At 40.3% G+C, this 19,670-nt stretch overlaps 1 protein-coding gene across 5 annotated transcripts in view; it reads right to left on the reverse strand.

Annotated features, from left to right (window-relative positions):
- Positions 1-1,676: 1,676 nt before the first annotated feature.
- Positions 1,677-19,670, reverse strand: part of LOC125453500 (lysosomal proton-coupled steroid conjugate and bile acid symporter SLC46A3-like) — a 34,413-nt gene continuing 16,419 nt past the window's right edge. For all 5 annotated transcript variants that reach the window (XM_048533186.2, XM_048533187.2, XM_048533188.2 and 2 more), the window contains 2 exons: positions 13,100-13,256; positions 1,677-7,644 (listed from right to left, as the gene is read on the reverse strand). In XM_048533186.2, the coding sequence (XP_048389143.1) occupies positions 7,575-7,644; positions 13,100-13,256 (227 nt within the window). In that variant the 3' untranslated portion in view covers positions 1,677-7,574. The remainder of the gene's footprint in view (positions 7,645-13,099; positions 13,257-19,670) is intronic.

Below are 19,670 nucleotides of genomic sequence, written 5' to 3' on the forward strand. Positions count from 1 at the left end.
CTGACTCATATTCACAATGTTAATCTTCTTGTGCAGGGGACAATTTTAAAGCTTGCATACAACACAAAACTTGAAAGCATTGTAAACCACGAAGGGTGGTTCTGCACTTCAAAAGGCCACTGACAAAGTAGGAGAAATGCGGCAGATATGTAGCAGATGAATTCAATGTGGAGAAATGAGAGGCGATAACATGTCAGCACAAAAAACATGGACAAACTGTATAAACTGTATGATTTTCAAGCGTGTACAGGAGCAGACAGACATTGCGGTGTATATGCAGAACATCATCAAACAGTATTCTCGGCTTCATTAATAGGGACGTAAAGTACAAAAGTTAGGCTAAACCTGTGTAACATACTGATTTGCTTTCGGCCAGAGGATTATGTGCAGCTCTGAAAGCCACACTTTCAGAAGCTTGTGAATGCAATGGGAAAAAGTGTAAGAAATTTTTTAAATAGTCCCAGGAATGGAAAAGTTTCACTTCTCAAAGTAGACTGGAGAAAGTGGGACTTGGCAATTGGTTTCTTGACAGCTATCATTGGACTTGGTATTTTGACCAGAATATTATATTTGATCATTATTTCATCTGTCAGATTAAGAACATTGGTTGGAAGTTTCAGGCCACTTGCACCAATGCATTGGCAACGTAATATGATGTCATAAAAGTCCCAGAATATCAGTGACCTACCTCATGGCTTTTTCCACACCATCACAAATTTTTGTGCTGCTTCCCAATGCCAAAAGTTGAATAATCATAATCATAGCTTTATCCTCCATTAGTGTTAATAGTAAAAGGCAATTTGCTCTCTTTCTCACTGACTTTTTGCTGCATTTTCCTCTAGCTGCTCCTGCTCTCTCGTAACTTCCTTGCTGCTATCTAAATCCTCTAACCCCAAAGGCAGATTGACTGGACCATCCAGCTGCAAACTGTTTGAAAAGCTGTGCAGCGCCAGTGAGATCACCATCTCCACAGTCTGAATTAAGATTCTCCAGTCAGAAAATAGCCAAAAAAGACCAAATAGTTAACCATGCCAACAGAAGGTAATGGATAAACCCTTAAAAAGCATTGCTGAAAGCTTCTTCTCCACTGAAATGAGTTGGTATGCAAAATTTATTACACGGCAAGTCCACTAACGGGGCACTCCAATCTCTGCAAGAAAAGCAGCCTGAATCAAACTGCCCTTAGGATTCTAGTTGGTGGCATCCACAAGGCAAATAAACTTACCATGAGCATTGTTTAAAGATATTGCAATCAAGCAATGTCACAATAAAGATTTCCCCACCTCACCCCTGAATATACTGTGACAAATACGAGATGAAAGATGCAAAATGTATTTTGTTACTGCTTGTAAATGGCTCATATATGGCTTTATAAATCTGTAAGAGTTTACATTAATTTTGTAGCTCACAATTACTGATCATACATTAATTGTACAATTGACTTCCAAAATATAATTATTTACTTCTTTCTTGATGATGTAGCAAAAATATTTCTGAAGTCACCATTAAAGTAGTTATATGCTGAGATGTGATATATTGTCACCTTGGAAATATATGTTTCATGTTGTGAAGTATGTTTATCTATCAACATGTCTAAAATTATTCATAATTTGTTGCCATATTTAGGAATATGGAATAATCTGAAAAGAACAAATGTTCTACATTTGAAGACAATGACATGGAAACTACTTTTTCTTTATTTTGTGAGCCTAAAATATAAGCAAAACAGCAATACAGTTTAACACGAGTAGATCAATTTGAGGAAATGAAAACATTCAGCAAGTTTTGTGGAACTAACAAAAGATCACATTTTATTACTTCAAGATTGTCTCAAGCAGTACATTAGCTCAGCACAATGATAAATTTTCTTTCATCCCAAAACAATAATTTGCCAAATTTTACATGTTCCACATCCTCAAGGGCAACACTCAGATGAAAGATTTATCAAAAAAAATTAAAAGGAATAGACCTGTACTTATGCTGCAGCACATGTACACTCAAGAGCAAACATATTAATTTAATCTTCAGCACTTGGAATAATGTTTGCCCTATTGTGTCATGCCCAAAAATTGAGTTTTGTGTAGAGGTTATAGTAATGATTGTTTCGAATGATTCCAGGGATGAAAGATTAGAGTTACTTAGATAGACTGGAGATGCTGGAGCTGTACTGCCTAGAGCAGAGAAGTCTAGAAGATTTGATGGTAGGGTCTAAAATTGTGGAAGGTTTAAAAGAGGAAGATTAAGAAACTGTTTATAACAACTGAAGAGTGGATACCCAGAGCCACAGAAGCCAGAACAGGCTGCCCCCAGACTGATATAGAGATAATTAAGTAGTTAGAGTTCAAGATGGAAACAGCACACATATATATTCTGAAGAAATATTTAGTGTCACATTTAAGTTATATTAATTTTGTAGTTCACTGATCAAACATTAATAATCATACAGTTGACTTCTAAAATTTAGTTGTTTATTTCTTGGTCACAAAGTAAAAGTATTTTTGAAATCACAGTTAAAGTTACTTGCTAAGACATGGTACACTGCAAACTTGAAAACAAATGTTTTATGTTCTGAAGAAAATTTACCAACTTTTGTCACAAACTATTACCATTGTTACCATATTTAGGAATGAGGAATAACGTGAAAAGAATAAATGCTTTACATCTGAAGAACACAGGACTGGAAGACAGGAAACATTGCTTTATTTTGTAAACCAAAACAAGAGCAAAACAGTAACACAATTTAACATGAGGACAATCATGTTGACACAATAAATGGTTAGGATTTGGATTACACTAGTAGTGGTTTGGTGAAAGCATTTTCAATAGTGGATTTGAAATCAAAACTGAATAAATGTTTGAAGGAGAATGAATTGAGCAACAGTGTTACTGTACATAGCTGGACACAGTCATTCACATCAGTATTTGATGCCTGATATGGGAATTTGTTCCTTTACGAAAATGATGGACAAGGAAACACATTTATATTCTTGGCTTTTCATAAATATTTGTGTCAAGGATGCATGCTGATGATGGCTGAATTAAAGAGTAACATGATTCACAATAAGGTATGGCAATGAGTTCAAAATTGGCTAATTGTGAACGTTTGAACTTGGAAGACGTTACAAGTGAAGTCTATCCAGTGACCTTAGACATTTTAAAATAATTTATGGCACATTCTTGTACATAGAGCAAAATCTTTTGCACTTCCTGTAATTTCAAGCTTAAACTGTTTTCACGCTCAGTCTGTATACCTGAATGCATTTTGGAATTTTGATTTTATTCGTTCATTGGATGTAGGTGTCACTGGCTAGATCAGCACTTATTATCTATCCTGAGTTTCCCAGAGGACATTAAGAGTCAACTGCAAAGGTCTGGGGGTACACATAGACCAAGGGGCATTCGTTCACCAGAAGGCTTTTATGACAAACAACAGCGGTCATCATTAGGTACCTTTCCATTCCAAATGTTTTTACTGAGTTCAAATTTATATCCATGTTCCACCAGACTTTAACCTAGGATTTGGATCACTAGCCCAGTGACCTTACCACTCTGCTACTGCCTCCCCTTAAATATTACATCTCCTAAAATCACATTAAATGGGTCAAGTTGAATACTACTGTAAATTCTGTAATATTCAAATTGTAATGTATTTATAGTTGTTTACAAGTCCATTTTTGCAATTAAAGATTTATTAGTGAATTGACAATGGTATAATATGCAATTCTTTCAGTAATAACTTCCAATAACTTGGAAGTAATATCGAAATAGAAAGCAGAATAAATAATAAAGGTCATTGCAACTAGTTTATGTTGGATTATCTTTCAGGGTATTGATCCCATTGATGGTAGAGTCAAGTCAATGTTCACTAAGTCTTATTTGCATCGATGACACTTAGTTAATTTGTTAGTTGCCTGTTTATTTAAGACTCCATGCAATCTCAAAAAATAGACAATTTCTGCTCATTACTTTCAATTAATACAGATGTTGTTTCATACTCTGGGACTGGGTTAAAGCTGCAGAAATTAATTTTATTTCAAACCCATTAAAAAGACAGATTTTTATCCCATCAGTCAGGACACTGAATGAAGTGTTCGAACATCTCTCCCTCACAGCCAATTTCTTCTGACAATTAACTGAAACACATTTTCTAACAAAAATGTAACATAGAAAATTTCTTCACATCCATATGAAAGACCATGAAAATAGCTGGCTAGTTTTTCATAGATTCATACAATGCAGAAAAGGTCCTATGTTCCACTGGGTTTGTACAAAAATAACTACCAGTAAAAGTGTGCTAATCCCAATTTCAGGTGCCTACCCATATCCTTGAATATTATGATATTTGAAGTACTCATCCAAACATTTCTTAAAGGTTGTAAAATTTCCAACCTCCCACCATTCCAGATTGACACCACCAGCTGAGTGAATATTTTTTCCAAATCCCCTCTGAATCTCTGCCTCTGACCTTCTTATGATTGACCCCCTCAACCAAGGGGAACAGCTGCTTTCTATTCACCCAGTCTATACCTCTCAAGATCTTATCTACCTCTATCATGGCGACCCCCAACACCCACCCCCCCGTAGACTTCTTTGTTCTAAAGAGAACAAGCCAAACCTGTCTAGTCTCTCCTTAAAGCTCAGGTTCTTCATTCTAGGCAACACCCTGGTGAACTTCCTCTGTATCCACTCCAATGCTATCAGATCCTTCTTGGAGTGAGGTGACCCAGAACTGCATACACTAAGTAAGCAAATTTCCCATATGCCTTGACTATCCTATTCATGGGTTCTGCTGACTTCAGAGATCTGTGAATCATTACCCCAAGATCCCTCTGTTTCTAAGCTACCCAGCGTCCTGCCATTCATTAACTACTCTTGTTTCTTCTTCCAAAGGGCATCACCTGACACTTATCACGGAGACGATAGCCAAGTGGTATGCCTGCTGTACTGTTAATCCTGAGACCAAGGTAACATTCCAGGGACCCGCATTTGAATCCCGTCGTGGTAGATAGTAGAATTTGAATGCTATTGAAAAAATTGGAATTAAGTCAATTGTTGGTAAAACCCATTTGGTTCATTAATGTCCTTTCGGGAAGGAAACTGCCATCCTTACCTGGTCTGGTCTACATGTGATACCAGAACCACAGCAATATGGTTGACTCTTAACTGTCCTCTGGGTAATTAGCGATAGGCAATAAATGCTGCCTAGGCAGTGACGCCCTCATCCCATGAATGAATTTTTAAAAATACTGTCTGCCCATTTGACTAACGCATCTATATTGTCCTGTAACCTACACCCATCTTCTTGCTTTTAGCCACTCTACCAATCTTGATGCTGTCTGTAAATTTGCTTAACATTCCCCCAACATTTTCATCTATATCATTTATGTATATAACAAACAGCAAGGGTTCAGGACCAATCCTTGTAGTAGGCCAATGGACTACTGTCTCAGTCTCACTGAAACAGCCTTCTACCAGTCCCCTTTGCGTCCTGTTACTAAGCCAGTTTCTGATTTATTTCATCACGTTTTTGTCAGTTCCACGTGCTTTAACCTACTCAGTCCCTTAAGGGACTTGTCAAAAGCTTTGATAAAATCCATACAAACTACATTAACTGAGTTTCTCTTATCCACACACTTGATCACATTTTCAAAAATTTTTAACGAACTTGTTAGGCATGACCTCTTTCGGACAAAGCGATGCTGACTATCCCTAATTAAACCATGCCAGTCCAATTTGCTCCTTCAGAAATTTGCTAATAGTTGGCCTACCACTGATCTGAGACTCACCAGTCTATAATTTCCTGGTTCATCTCTATCACCTCTCTTAAAACGTGGAGCCACAATAGCCATTCTCCAGTCTCCTGGCACTTCTCCTGGGGCCAGAGGAATTAAAAATGTGCGTAAGAGCCATCTGCAATGTCCTGCCCTGCCTCCCACAGCCGCCTTGAATGCAAATCATCCAAGCCTGGGGATCTGTCTGTTTTTAAGTGCAGCAGAACCTCCAATACCTCCCCATTTCCAATGTCAAGCTGGGCAATTTCTTCACTGTTCCTTTTCCTGAATTCCATACCTATGTTCTCCTTTTCGAGAATGAAGACCAAAGAGAAGTATTCATTCAACACCCTTCCGATATCCTGTGGTTTCACACACAGGTTGCCCCCTTGGTTCCTAATGGGCCCTGCTCTTTCCCCGGTTAACTTCTTCCCTTTAAATGTATTTATAAAATATCTTAGGATTCTCTCTTGTCCGGTTTGCAAGTCCTTTCTCATGCCCCCTTTTTGCTTTTCGAACTGCTGTTAAGTTCCCTCCTGCACTTGCTGTATTGTTCGAGGGCTGCAGCTGAATTGCTCTCTTTGAGTTTGCTAAAAGCCCTGCTCTTCTTCTTTATCCAGTCGTGAACTGTTCTACATCTCCAGGGTTCTCTGAACTTATTGCTCCTACATTTCCCTCTAAAGAGTACATGTGGGACCTCTTCTCTCCCCCAGCTCCATTTTGGCTGCCTCCCATTGCTAAACTGTCGACTTACTCACAAGAAGCTGTTTCCAGTCAACTGTGGTCAGATCCCGCTTTTTAAAAAAAATAAAACCTGCCCTCCCTCAATCTAAAATAACAAAGTGTGGAGCTGGATGAACACAGCAGGCCACGCAGCATCTCAGGAGCACAAAAGCTGACATTTCGGGCCTAGACCCTTCATCTTGGATTCTCCAGCATCTGCAGTTCGCATTATCTCCCTCAATCAAAAGCTGTCTTTTGCAGGTCATCTTTTTCCTTGTGCAGAACAACTAAGAACTGTACCGTGTTGTGGTTGCTATCACCTAAATCCTCCCCCAGTGCCACATTTAACACTTGTCTGGCTTCTTATCCTGGAACCAGATCCAGAATTGCACCATCCCTTGTTGGCCTTCGATGTATTGATACAAAAGGTCCTCTGGGAACACTTCAAGAATTTCACCCACTCTAAATCATTAACACTATGATGATCCCAAATTACGTTGGGAAAGTTGAAATCATCTCACATAATTACCTGACTACTACTCTTACACATCTCTGTAAACTGTCTACATATTTGCTCCTATTTCCCACTGGAGGCCTATAATACACTGCCTTCTTAACATTCTTAAAAGTAACAGTCTTCTCGAACATTCTTAAAGTAGCTGCCTTCTTAACATTCCGAAGATCTACCCAAAAAGACTTGTTTGAGGACCCTTCCAAAATATCCTCTCTCCTTATTGCAGTTTTGGTTTGAGATTTCCAACATTTGTAACATTTTGCTTTTGGTCACACTTTAATTATGATGTCTCAGCAATTTCATGTACAAATCTACTCTGAAACCTTAATTTCATATACTTTCTAAAAGGGATAGTGCTAAATGAATCAGATTGGATTGCAATGAATACATATTAGATACTTTCTGACACTAATGGTATTGCTCCAAATCTCAGTTTTGAACTACTGCAGAGCTGCGTACTCTTCCCATTTTTGTATAACAGGATCAAGCAAATAGATCGGCACACGGAGAGGCTTTGAAAATGTAACTTCACTGCAATCTAAAGTAAATGAAAGCTTGCATGAGAACTAACTGATGCTTTCATTGGTCAGCAGTCCAGTGTAACTTTCCTCTTGAGGCTTCCACCAGAATAAGAAACTGAAAGAGAAGACAATACAACATACGGATAGTGATAAAGAAATTTCACAATACTGTACCTCAAATTCAAACATTTAAAATACTGGGGTAGACCTTCTGTTTTGAGCACAATCAACAGTTACAGTGCAAATAACAACTATTTTGGGAAGTATTTTTTGCTCTTCCAAGCTTCCAGTCAAGTTCATTTGGATATTGCCAATGTGAAACTTGCCCTGAACTGAATTATGCAATGTGCTAGAGTAAATTTGAAAAAAAAAAATCCTGATCTATACAAGAATGGTGAATTGGTAAAGGTTGGTAAAAGGAAATTGGTAACTATCACTTTTGAGCAACTTCAAGATATTAATATTTGTTTCAAACAGTTGTCACAGTACTAGAGGAGCTAAAGGGACTTAAAATAGATAAATTCATTGAACCTGATGATCCACATCTGAAACTGTTGACAGAAGTGGCTGTGCAAATTTTGATGCATGTGGCCATCTTTCAATATTCTCTAGACTCTAGAATGGTTTCTGCAGCTTGCATGCTGGGAAGTTTAATCCCATTATTTAAATTAAGAGGAAGAAAGAAAACAGGGAGTTACAGACCCTGATAACAAAGTGTGTAGCTGGTTGAACACAGCAGGCCAAGCAGCATCTCAGGAGCACAAAAGCTGACGTTTCAGGCCTAGATGAATCTGATGAAGGGTCTAGGCCCAAAACGTCAGCTTTTGTGCTCCTGAGATGCTGCTTGGCCTGCTGTGTTCATCCAGCTTCACACTTTGCAATCTTGGATTCCCCAGCATCTGCAGTTCCCATTATCTCAGTTACAGACGCTGTTGGTTTAACATCAGTTACAGGGTTAGTGCAAGAAACTATAAGGGATCTGGTGACAGGACACTTAGAAAATAACGGCAGGACAGTACAGTGTGAATATGCATTTAAGAAAGGGGAATCATATTTAATAAACCTGTAGGGATTTTATTAGAAAGAATAAGTAAAGAGAATTTTGGATGCGGTATATTTAGATATTCAGAAAGCTTTGATAAAGCTCCATACAGGAGGTAAAGAAACAAAATTAGACATAGGATTGTTTTTTGGAGAGGTGCTGGTGTTGGTTGATACCCCGGGCTGAGAACTGCTTCATGGATATAAAGCAACGAGTAGGAGTAAATTGGAGATAACAAAGTGTGGAGCTGGATGAACACAGCAGGCCAAGCAGTATCTTAGGAGCACAAAAACTGACCATTTTCAGGTTGCCGGGTAATGACGAGCATGGCAGTCAAAGGATTAGTGCTTGGGTTCCCGCTATTTACAATCTATCTCAATTACTTGGATGTGGGATTAAATATAACATTTCCAAATTTGCAGATGACATAAAACTAGGTGAAAGTGTGATCGATGAACAAGATGCAAAGACACTTTGAGGGGACTTGATGAGGCTGAGTGAACAGGAAAGTTACAAATACAGAGTATTTCTCAAAAGGTGAAAGGCCGGGAAGTGTTGAAGTTCAATAATAACTTTGCTGTCCTTGTTCACGAGTCAGAGAAAGTTAAGTTGCAGGTACAGCAAACTTTTAAGAAGGCAAATAACTTGTTAGCCATTGTTACACAAGGGTTTCAGCAAGAGAGGTAAAGATGTCTTACTGCAGTTATATAAAGCCTTGGTCAAAATACACCTGGAACATTGTGTGCAGTTTTGATCTCTTTATATATTTTCCATAGAGGGAGTGAAGTCAAGCTTCACAAACTTGTTCCTGGGATGCAGGGACTGTCCTATGAGGAAAGATTAAATAGACTGAGCTTTTATTCTTTGGACTTTAGAAGAATGAGTGGCAATCTCCTGTAAACATTAAAAATTCCAAGACAGATTAACTGGTGGATGCAGGAATGGTATTTCCTCTGTTTGGGGTAGATGAGATCCAGAGGACATTGTCTCAGAAATGGGAGCAACCACGATCTCACTCAATAGCACAGTAGCCTTAAAAGTCTGAAAGGCCTACTCTTACTCCTAGTTCTTATGCATCGGATTTATCAACATTTATCAAATGATTAAAGCAATCTGTCTAGTGCACTAGATCTTACACAATTAATCCATTTCATCGCAAGTCAAAATCCATTTGTCCGCCAGCTTCGGGGTTTTATTATGAAATCCAAGTCTCTGTTTTCAACTGGAACTGGGCAAGTTCTACTGTAGTCTATAGGTGTGAGCCTGGAAAAGCGCAGCAGGTCAGACAGCATCACAGGAGCAGGTAGGTCAACATTTCAGGCTAAAACCCTTCATCAGGACTTCGTTGTCTGGCTTCAAGCATTTGCAATCCTTATTGTCTCCAGGTTCTACTGTAACGGTGGTATACTCATGTAGCCTATTTCCTTTTCCTGCTCCAATTTTCCAAAATATATGTGATAACTCAGATCTTATCCTGGCACTTATCTTCCTATACATTGAGAGGTCACTGGGCCTGAAATGTTGGCTCTGCTTTCTCCCCTTAGATGTTGCCAGACCTGCAGAGTTCCTCCAGAAATTTCTGTTTTTGACTCAGATGTTTGACATGCGTACTTTTTTTTGTCTGCTGTACATTCTACTCAATGATATCTACCTTCTCTGCTTTCCACTTGCTTCTAGTGACTGCAAACTCCACATTTCCTTAATGCATTGTTAGCCCTTTGCTTGACTGTCTCAAGCTCCTCGTGGTATCCTGTGTTTGGTCTCACATCTCCATAAAGCTACTCTTGACACAGCTCATTATCTGCATTGATCTTGTGGATTTACCAATGACTATCCCATGGTTCTCTGAATCACAGAATCCCTACAGTGTGGAAGAAAGCCACTTAGCCCATCAAGTCGACATGGATCCTCTCAAGGGCAGCCCACCCAATCCACTCCGCTACCCAATCCCTGAAACCAAGCATATCTCATGGCTAATCCACCTAGCCTGCATATCTGTCTCTCAATCCTTGGTTTACATTCTCAATTCTGTGTCCACTGCTTGCGCTATATCTGCAAGATAAAGTTGCCATGGTCCCAGAGGACCACAGGGTGAACTCTCATTACAGAAATATAACTGGTAGGGGTTCAACTTGAGGTCACCACAACCTAGGTGAGGTTGAGAAGACAACGCCTTCATGTTACCTCAGCCAGTGTGGGCAGCCAAAGAAATCTGTACTGGTAGATGGTTGATTCTGCACTTTTAGCCCCTGATTTTCAGTTGACAATTTCCAGTGTGATAACTTCACACACGGGCACTAGAAATTGTGGCACAATGGTATACATTGGGAGGGGGTTGTTCTGCGAGTGTTTAATGTTGACACCAAGCCTCATGAGTCCTCTTAGCATAAAGCTAAACACAGGCAAGGAAACCTCTGTTGGTGCCAGCTACTAACCTTCCTCAGCTGAGCACAGAGTGTAGTCTGGGTGAGGGTCTTCAATCTCCATCATGCAGAATGGCTCAATTGCACCATTATTGGCACAGCTGGCCAAATCCCGAAGGCACGTCTTTTAGACTAGGCCTATGGCAATGGATGAGAAAAATCGATGAGGGAAAAGCTGACTTGACTTGATGCATTGATTTACTTGCCACCAATGCATTTGACAGTGTTGATAGGAGTGGCCACTTGTGAAAACAGCGAGGCCATGCTCCATCATCTTTGTGTGGCACCACCATCATGCTAATTTGCAGAGATTCAGAGGATCAAAACTGGGCATTCTTGCGGTATTGTGGACCATCAGTACAAAAGAATTATACTGAACCACAGTCTCTAGCTCAGAGCTTAATATAGGAAGATGGTGGTTGTTGCAGGCCAATCACCTCATTCCCAGGTCAGGAGTTCCTCAAGGTAGTACGTTAAGTGCAGCTATCTTTAGTTGTTTCATCAATGAATTTCCCTCCAATGTAAGATAAATGTGAATGAATTCACAGAGTCCAATACTACTTGGAACTCCCCAGTTGCTGTCCACATGCAGCAAACTTGAGCAACACTCAGCTTAGGCCTGGTTGGTGGAAATAACATTCAACAAGTGAACACTAATGGCAATCTCCCCAAGAAAGAACAAGGCATCTACCTTTAACATTCCACAGCATTACCATTGTGGAATCCTACGACAATAATCCATGGCAGTTAACATTAACATAATCTCATTGAACTGGCTGAGCAAGTCAGGGGCTGGGATTCCGCAGCAAGTCACTCACTTCCAACTTCCCAAAGGCTCTCTGCAAAGCAGAAGTCAGCAGCATGATGGAACATTCTCCAAGTGCCCGGAGCTACAAAAACACTAAAGATGCTTAATGCCATACAGGTAAAAGTAGTCTGCATTGCAAGCACGCTGTCCACCATCTAAAATATCCATTCCCTCCACCACTATTGCCTCATATGGATCATGTGGAGACACACTGCAGAACTCATCAAGGGTCCCTTGTTAGTATATTCCAGACTAACAACCTCATGCACCTAGAATGATAAGTGCAGTGATGCATGTGATTATCACCATCAAAATCCCTTCTAAGTCACACAGCATCACGAAGTGGAATTAAACTGTCCCTAGGTCAAAATCCCAGAACTCCCTTCATAGAGTACATAGAACATTACAGCACAGTACAGGCCCTTCGGCCCTCGATATCGTGCCGACCTGTCATACTGATCAAGCCCATCTAAACTACACTATTCCATGTACGTCCATATGATTATCCAATGACGACTTAAATGTACCTAAAGTTGGCGAATCTACTACCGTTGCAGGCAAAGCGTTCCATTTCCTTACTACTCTCTGAGTAAAGAAACTACCTCTGACATCTGTCCTATTTCTTTCACCCCTCAATTTAAAGCTATGTCCCCTCGTGCTCGCTGTCACCATCCTAGGAAAAAGGCTCTCCCTCTCCACCCTATCTAACCCTCTGATTATTTTATATGTTTCAATTAAGTCACCTCTCAACCTTCTTCTCTCTAATGAAAACAGCCTCAAGTCCCTCAGCCTTTCCTCGTAAGGATCATGTGGCCGTACTTACACCATAACAAGGTAGCTCACTACTATATTCTCAAGGGCAATTAGGGATCAGCAGCAAACACTAATATTGTCAGCAAGTCTCTCATCCCTGAACATAAATAAACAATATTTATTATCAATGTTGATATAGGAATTTAAATTGTACAGCAGACGTCATTTCTTTTGGGGATGATCGGATTGACAGTTAGGTAAATAGCCATAGCATACAGATTCAAGGTAATTGATAAAAAGCACAAAAGGAATGAAGAAAACTTGAGAGAAAAGAACAGCAGCTGTTATAATTGGGAATACACAGTTTGCAAGGGTGATGGAGGCAGGTACAATTCTAAGTTTAAAGGGGAAACATTTGAAGGAAAACAAGAAAAGAATAAAGGAATGGGACTAATTACATAACATTTTCAAGATGCCACTGGGGCCATCTGGCTTCCTTCTGTGCTGTAAGGCTCTGATTCAGATGCATCACACTAGAACTTACCACAAAATACAAAATGGAATCAGGCATAAACATGCTCCCAGCAAAAAACTGAAGCCTGTAAAGCTTTGTACGGTGGCAGCATAAACAGTATTGAAAACTATGGAGGAAACAGTAGCACTTAAATTTTCAAGACAGGCAACACAGGCAAAGAGAACACCTGCAAATGAACAAAGGAGAATAAAACCATGTTAGTGATGGTGCAAAACAAGAATCTCTCGAAAAAACATACACTAGTTCAGGTTACTTCTTCAACCGAAAATAACTTTCTTTGGTGTAAGATGGGTTGAGGGAGGAGGTACTCAGGGAGTATTTTTTTTCTTTATTCGTTAACAGGATGAGGGCAGCATTTATTGTCCATCCCTAATTGCCCAGCAGGCAGTTCAGAATCAACCACATTGCTGTGGGTCTAGAGTCACATGTGGGCCAGACCAGGTAAGGATGGCAGTTTCCTTCCCTAAATGACATTAGTGAACCAGGTGGGTTTTTCCTGACAATCAACAATGGGTTCATGGTCATCATTAGACTCTTAAATCCAGATATTTTTATTGAATTCAAATTCCACCGTCTGCTGTGGCAGGATTCAAACCCAGGCCTTCAGAATGTTATCTGGGTCTCTGGATTAACAGTCCAGCAATAATACCACAAAGCCATCACTTTCCTAGGCTGAATGGCTTGTTTCTGCACAGTGGATAAAATAAAACAACAAATTTCTGCATTGGAGAAATATTGGGGCAACATAAGGTTCACTATGGATTCAACAGTAGCCGTCAGGATTGTACTAACTCTTACCTAAAGGTGGTAATTTTACATAACTGTGCTCCTAGCATTGTGCTTCGTCAAGCCAGAAGGAACATCAAATGAACTAGTTATGTCTTTATGGCTAATAAATGAGAAATCACATGCAGCACATAGCCAAACATCTGATACATATTCCAGCTGTATGTTGAAACTATTATCATTTTTTAATTTAATGAAGCTAATTACCATACATCCAAATAAAGCTAACAACTAAAAATCAAGGTATAGATATATGTTTAATGATGTAGCATAATTTCTGATGGTATAATGTATAAAAAAGTAGATTGACGGTAGAGTTAAACTTAGCATATCCCTTATTGTTTGAACAACCACAGACAGATTGCACTGACATACTGCAGTCAGTGTACCTCTTCTAGGTTAGAGTATGCTTTCCACTGGCCAGGATGGAGGAAATGCTGTTTTCCTACTTCCACTTAGCATCAATCTGTATACAGCTGTTTAATAGGGGTTTCTGAATGTGATGTTCTGTGCAGCTTGACAAGGAAGGTATTTCATTGTGCTTGGTACTTTCTCTGACCTGGCAGGACACTGTACTTTGTAAGATTCAAATTTGACACATGTGCCTAAGATTCTTGAGAAGATTTGTAGCTCAGGTTGTGGGTGAGATTGTTGTCTTGCTCACCGAGCTGGCTGGCTATTATTCGGATGTTTCGTCACCATGTGAGGTAACATCATCAGTGTGGCCTCTGATGAAACAATGCTGTTCTACTCTGCTTGGTACCTACATGATCCAGTCTGTTAAGTTGGGTTGTGTCATTTCCAGTTCTGTTCTGCATGGGTTTGTATATGGGGTCTAATGCCACATGTTTGTTGACTGCATTACGGGTTGAAAACCAAGCCTCTAGGAATTCGTGTGTGTGTGTGGTTGGTTTGAGCTAGGATGGTCATGTTGTCCTAGTTAAATTGATGGCCTTCATTGACCAAGTGCACTGAGATGAGGGAAAGTTCATTGTGTCGTTTTGCTGCTAGCTGGTGTTCATGTATCCTAATTGCTAGTTTTCTTCAATCTGGTCAATGTAATGTTTGCTGCAGTCATTGCAAAGTATTTGTAAACCACATTGGTCCTGCATGTCATGGGTATGGGGCCTTTGGTCCTTGTGAGTTTTTGTCATAGTGTGGCTGCGGGTTTGTGCACTACCATGATTCCTAGTGGTCGGAGGAGTATTGTTGTTGATTCTGGTATGTTCTTGATATAGGGTAGTGTGGCCAGTGTATTTGGGCCATGAATTTAACTGACAAAATCCTCAGTTTCAACAGGAATCATCCCAACATTCACAAACTAAGCTGTGTTAGGGGACTATTCAAACGGGCCACAACTCACTACAAAACACCAGTACTACGCAGGAAGGAGGACGAGCACCTTTACAAGGTCCTTGCTAACAATGAATACCCCAACAGCTTCATCTGCAGGTGTCTACTAGACAGACAACACCAAGAGGATACGGTATGCCCCAATACATTGGCCACACTACCCTATATCAGGAACATAGCAGAACCAACCAGGAGACTCTTACAACCACTAGGAATCGTGGTCACACACAAACAAGCAGCCTCACTATGAGAAAAACTCACAAGGACCAAAGGCCCTCTACCTGTGACATGCGGGACTAATGTAGCTTACAAAATACTTTGCAATGACATTAAGTCAAACATTAAATTGGCCAGAACAGAAGAAAACTAGCCATTAGGATACACGAACATCACTAGTAGCTAAACAACACAGCGAACTTTCATCTCAGTGCACTCGGACAATGAAAGCCATCAATTTAACTGGGACAACGTGACCGTCCTAGCTCAAGCCAACCACAGACATGCATGGGAATTCCTAGGGGCCTGGTTTTCAACCCACAATGCAATCAACAAACATGTGGAATTAGACACCTTATACAAACCCATGCAGAACAGAACTGGAAATGACACAACTCAACTTAATAGGCCAGATCATATAAATTCCAAGTGGAGTAGAACAACATTGCTTCATTGGAGGCTGCACTATTGATGTTACCTACAATGATGACGAAATGTCTGTACGATAACCAGACAGCTTGGCGAGCCAGCCAACAACCTGACGTATGTGGTTGGTCGGTCCAGAATTTGTTTTCAGCTGTATCTGATTTTGTAGTGAGGGTGAACAATTGTTTGCTGTTAACACTGAAAATTACATTTACCCATGTGATGGAGACAATCAAAACAGGACCAGGAAACAAGTCCAGCAAGCAGGAGAGTTGAGGGGAAGAAATTATCTATCATCTGACAGGTGACTGCCTAAAACGATTGGTTCTGAAGGTGTGACCAGAAGCCTAGGAGCAATTCACCATGGCTAGCACTTCTGTAGAACTTAATACCTACTCTCACCACCCTCAGTGACAACATGCTTTGTGAAATGGAGGCATGTGAGATGTTCAGTTAGGAGCTGTGCTCTTCCAGGGCCGACTATGGGTATGATCATAGAACTCTGGAGCTAACCTCTTCACTCATATGTAAGCTTCTGCTGCTGTCTCCTGCTTTCCTTGCTTTTCATTCTCATCCTTCAAGTCTTGAGGCAACTCTACAAAACTATTGTTTGGATCAAAAGACAGCTTATGATAACCTTCTCAAGGGTCACAAGGAATAGGCAATAAATGCTGGCCTAGCCAGCAATACTCACATCAGCTAAGTGAATAAAAAGACTCAAGACAACCAAAAACAGTCAGATCAGCTAAGTCTTCTTCTCAGAAATCATAGTTATGGCAGACCATTAGTTGAAAGCAGTGGCTGAACCCAGTAAATGGTGCTATTTCATTCTTACAGTGCCAGAAGTTGCTGGCAATTTAATTGCTTGTATGAATGGCCAGATGAATACCAGAAGAAAATCTTAATTATCATTTTAAATTAGTTCTAACATTTAAACTGGATACCTATGGAACATCTCAAACCATACAGTGGGAAGCATTATGCCTGATTTATAACCTGCACTAATACGACGACCACCATAATTGCTGAAACAGGCGAAGAACTAATTTTGTGCCTGAGGAAGGTCTGTGGCAATGCGAATTTCTGGATCAGTTTTATTTGATGGTACTTTGACATATCTCACCGAGTAAAGGCAAGACTTCCTTGTGAGCTACTGAAACATGAAGATCATATTGTTTGGAAACAAAAGCTGATCCAACAAGGCCAACAGATTCACAGGAGCACCACCAACTCCCACGTTTCCCTCTAAGCCACACACCAACCTGACTTGGAAACAGATTGTTGTTTCTGGGCTATGCTTAGGTAATCTTGGAACTTCTTTTCTAATAGCACTGTGGGTGGACTAACACACTTATGACAGCAGCAGTTCAAAAAGGCAGTTCACCATCATCTTCTATTTGATTAGGAATGAGCAATAAATACTGGTCCAGCCAGCTCATCCCATCATTAAATAATAACAAAGGCTTGGCAAAGCCTTCCAAAGCCAGTTTGACATCCATTTACAACAGGCAAAACTAGGAATCCTGCTCTATGCTAGATTCGGAGAGGAGCCAAAAGAGCAGAGGCTATTTTCAAGATTAGTTACATTAGTGTTCTATGAAAGAAGTTTTAATCATAAACAGTGATGAACAGCCAATATACTGTACGTAGATAATTCATTTGGTCACATCAGGCAAATTCCTCTGTTCTTTTTCAAAAAGTGCCATGTTTTCTTTAACATGGATCTGACAGCAGCCTCAGATGAACATCTCATCTGAAAGACAGCATTTCCACTGATGTAGAACTGCCTCAGGTGACACATTGAAGTTTCAGCCAAAAATGTGCACTCGTATCTCTAGAAGGAGCTTGAACCAATCATCTTCTGACTCAGAGCCAAGAGCACCACCCTGACCCACAACTGACACACGAAACACATTAATGGGCTAGAAGAGGAAGCTGGAGACAATTGCACAGTTACAAAATAAGGTGAACATTTTGAAAAGTAACAACATTCACTGCAGACCTTGAAGAAAGTTCCCCCATAGGTCTAGTATCTCTGAAATCCTCCTTTCCAATGGCTGCTTGAGCAACAATGATGTCAATCAGTGCAGCAGCTCTCAGATCCTGGCAGCAAACCAGGAATGCAATCTCAGAATCCCTACACTTTTAATTTTGAAATATTACAGATGGTAAAATAAATGATAGGAATACATGTATATGATTAAGGTAAATCTCCTGATGACATCAGAGGGGAGCATAGCAATAGCCAATTTATGGCACCACAGTTGGCTCTATTGCACAACAGGGGAGGTAGACGACTGGGAGATCTTTAGTGATAGGGGACTCGATTGTAAGGGGAACTGGCAGGAGATTCTGTGGCAGCAAACAAGACTCTCAAATGTTGCTTCAGAGATAATGAGAATTGCAGATGCTGGAGAATCCAAGATGATAAAATGTGAGGCTGGAGGAACACTGCAGGCCAAAAGGGTCTAGGCCCGAAACGTCAGCTTTTGTGCTCCTGAGATGCTGCTTGGCCTTCTGTGTTCATCCAGCCTCACATTTTATTATCTCAAATATTGCTTCCCTAGTGTCAGAGTCAGGAATGTCTCAGAGTGGCTGCAGGCCGTTCTGAAAGGGCAGCGTAAACAGCTAGTAGTTGTGCTACAAATCAGTATCAATGATATGGGTAAAAAATAAAATGAGGTCCTGAAACAGGAATTGAGAGAGTTAGAAAACAAATTAAAGAGGAAGACTACAGAGGTTGTGATATTTGGTTTACTTCCTATGTCACATGCTGAGTACTGGAGTAGGAAGACAGGTCAGTTGAATGCGTGGCTAAAGGGATGGTGTAGGAGGGAGAGCTTTAGATTTTTTAGGTCATTTGGACAGGTCCTGGGGTAGGTAACACCTGTTACAGACTGCACTTGAACTGGAATGGGTCCAAAATCCTTGGTGGGAGGTTTGCTCATGTTGTTGGCGGGTTTTAAACTAATTTGGCTGAGGGTTGGGGCACAGAGTAACTGCAAAATCAGGAGCAAGTTCCAATCAGATATGCAAGGAATGCTAAGACTGTCAAGTAGGTGCCAAAGACATGGTTGAAGGAAGGATAGCTTGGCAGCTCACCATTCCAGGTTATAGAAGTTTCAGGTGTGATAAAGGGAATGAGAGAGAGGTGGGAACATTGCATTATTGATTAAGGAAACAATCACTGCAATAGTGAGGGACCATGTTCTTGAAGGGTCATCAAATAAGAGCTCAGAAATAAAAAACGGGTGATTACTTTTTTTGGGATTATACTACAGGCCTCCTAACAGTCAGTGGGAGATAAAAGAATAGATATGTTAGGAAATCACAGAAAGGCATGAGAAAAACAAGGTTATAGTTGTGTGGCATTTTAACTTTGCGAGCATTAACTGGGACCACCTTAGTGTGAAAGGACTAGAAGGGATGGAAGTTTTGAAGTGATCCAGAACAGCTTTCTTGTACCAACATGCAGACAGTCCCACTAAAGATGGGGCACTGCTAGTCCTAATCCTAGGGAATGAAGCCAGTACAGCGATTAAGTTTCAGTAGGCAAGCATTTTGGAGATACTGACCATAACTCAGTAAGTTTCAAGGTCATTACGGAAAGTAATCTGGATAGTGCAGAAGTTATAAGTCTAAACTGGGATAAAGCCAATTTCAACACCATTAGACAAGATTTAACAGGCTAGGAGAAGGTACTTGCAGATAAATCTACATTTGGAAAGTGGGAACCTATTAAAAGTAACGTAGTAAGAATTCAGGAAGAGCATGTTCCCCTCCGACTGAAGGGCAAAGG

This window comes from Stegostoma tigrinum, chromosome 6 (assembly GCF_030684315.1).
Source record: "Stegostoma tigrinum isolate sSteTig4 chromosome 6, sSteTig4.hap1, whole genome shotgun sequence".
Lineage (NCBI taxonomy): Eukaryota > Metazoa > Chordata > Chondrichthyes > Orectolobiformes > Stegostomatidae > Stegostoma > Stegostoma tigrinum.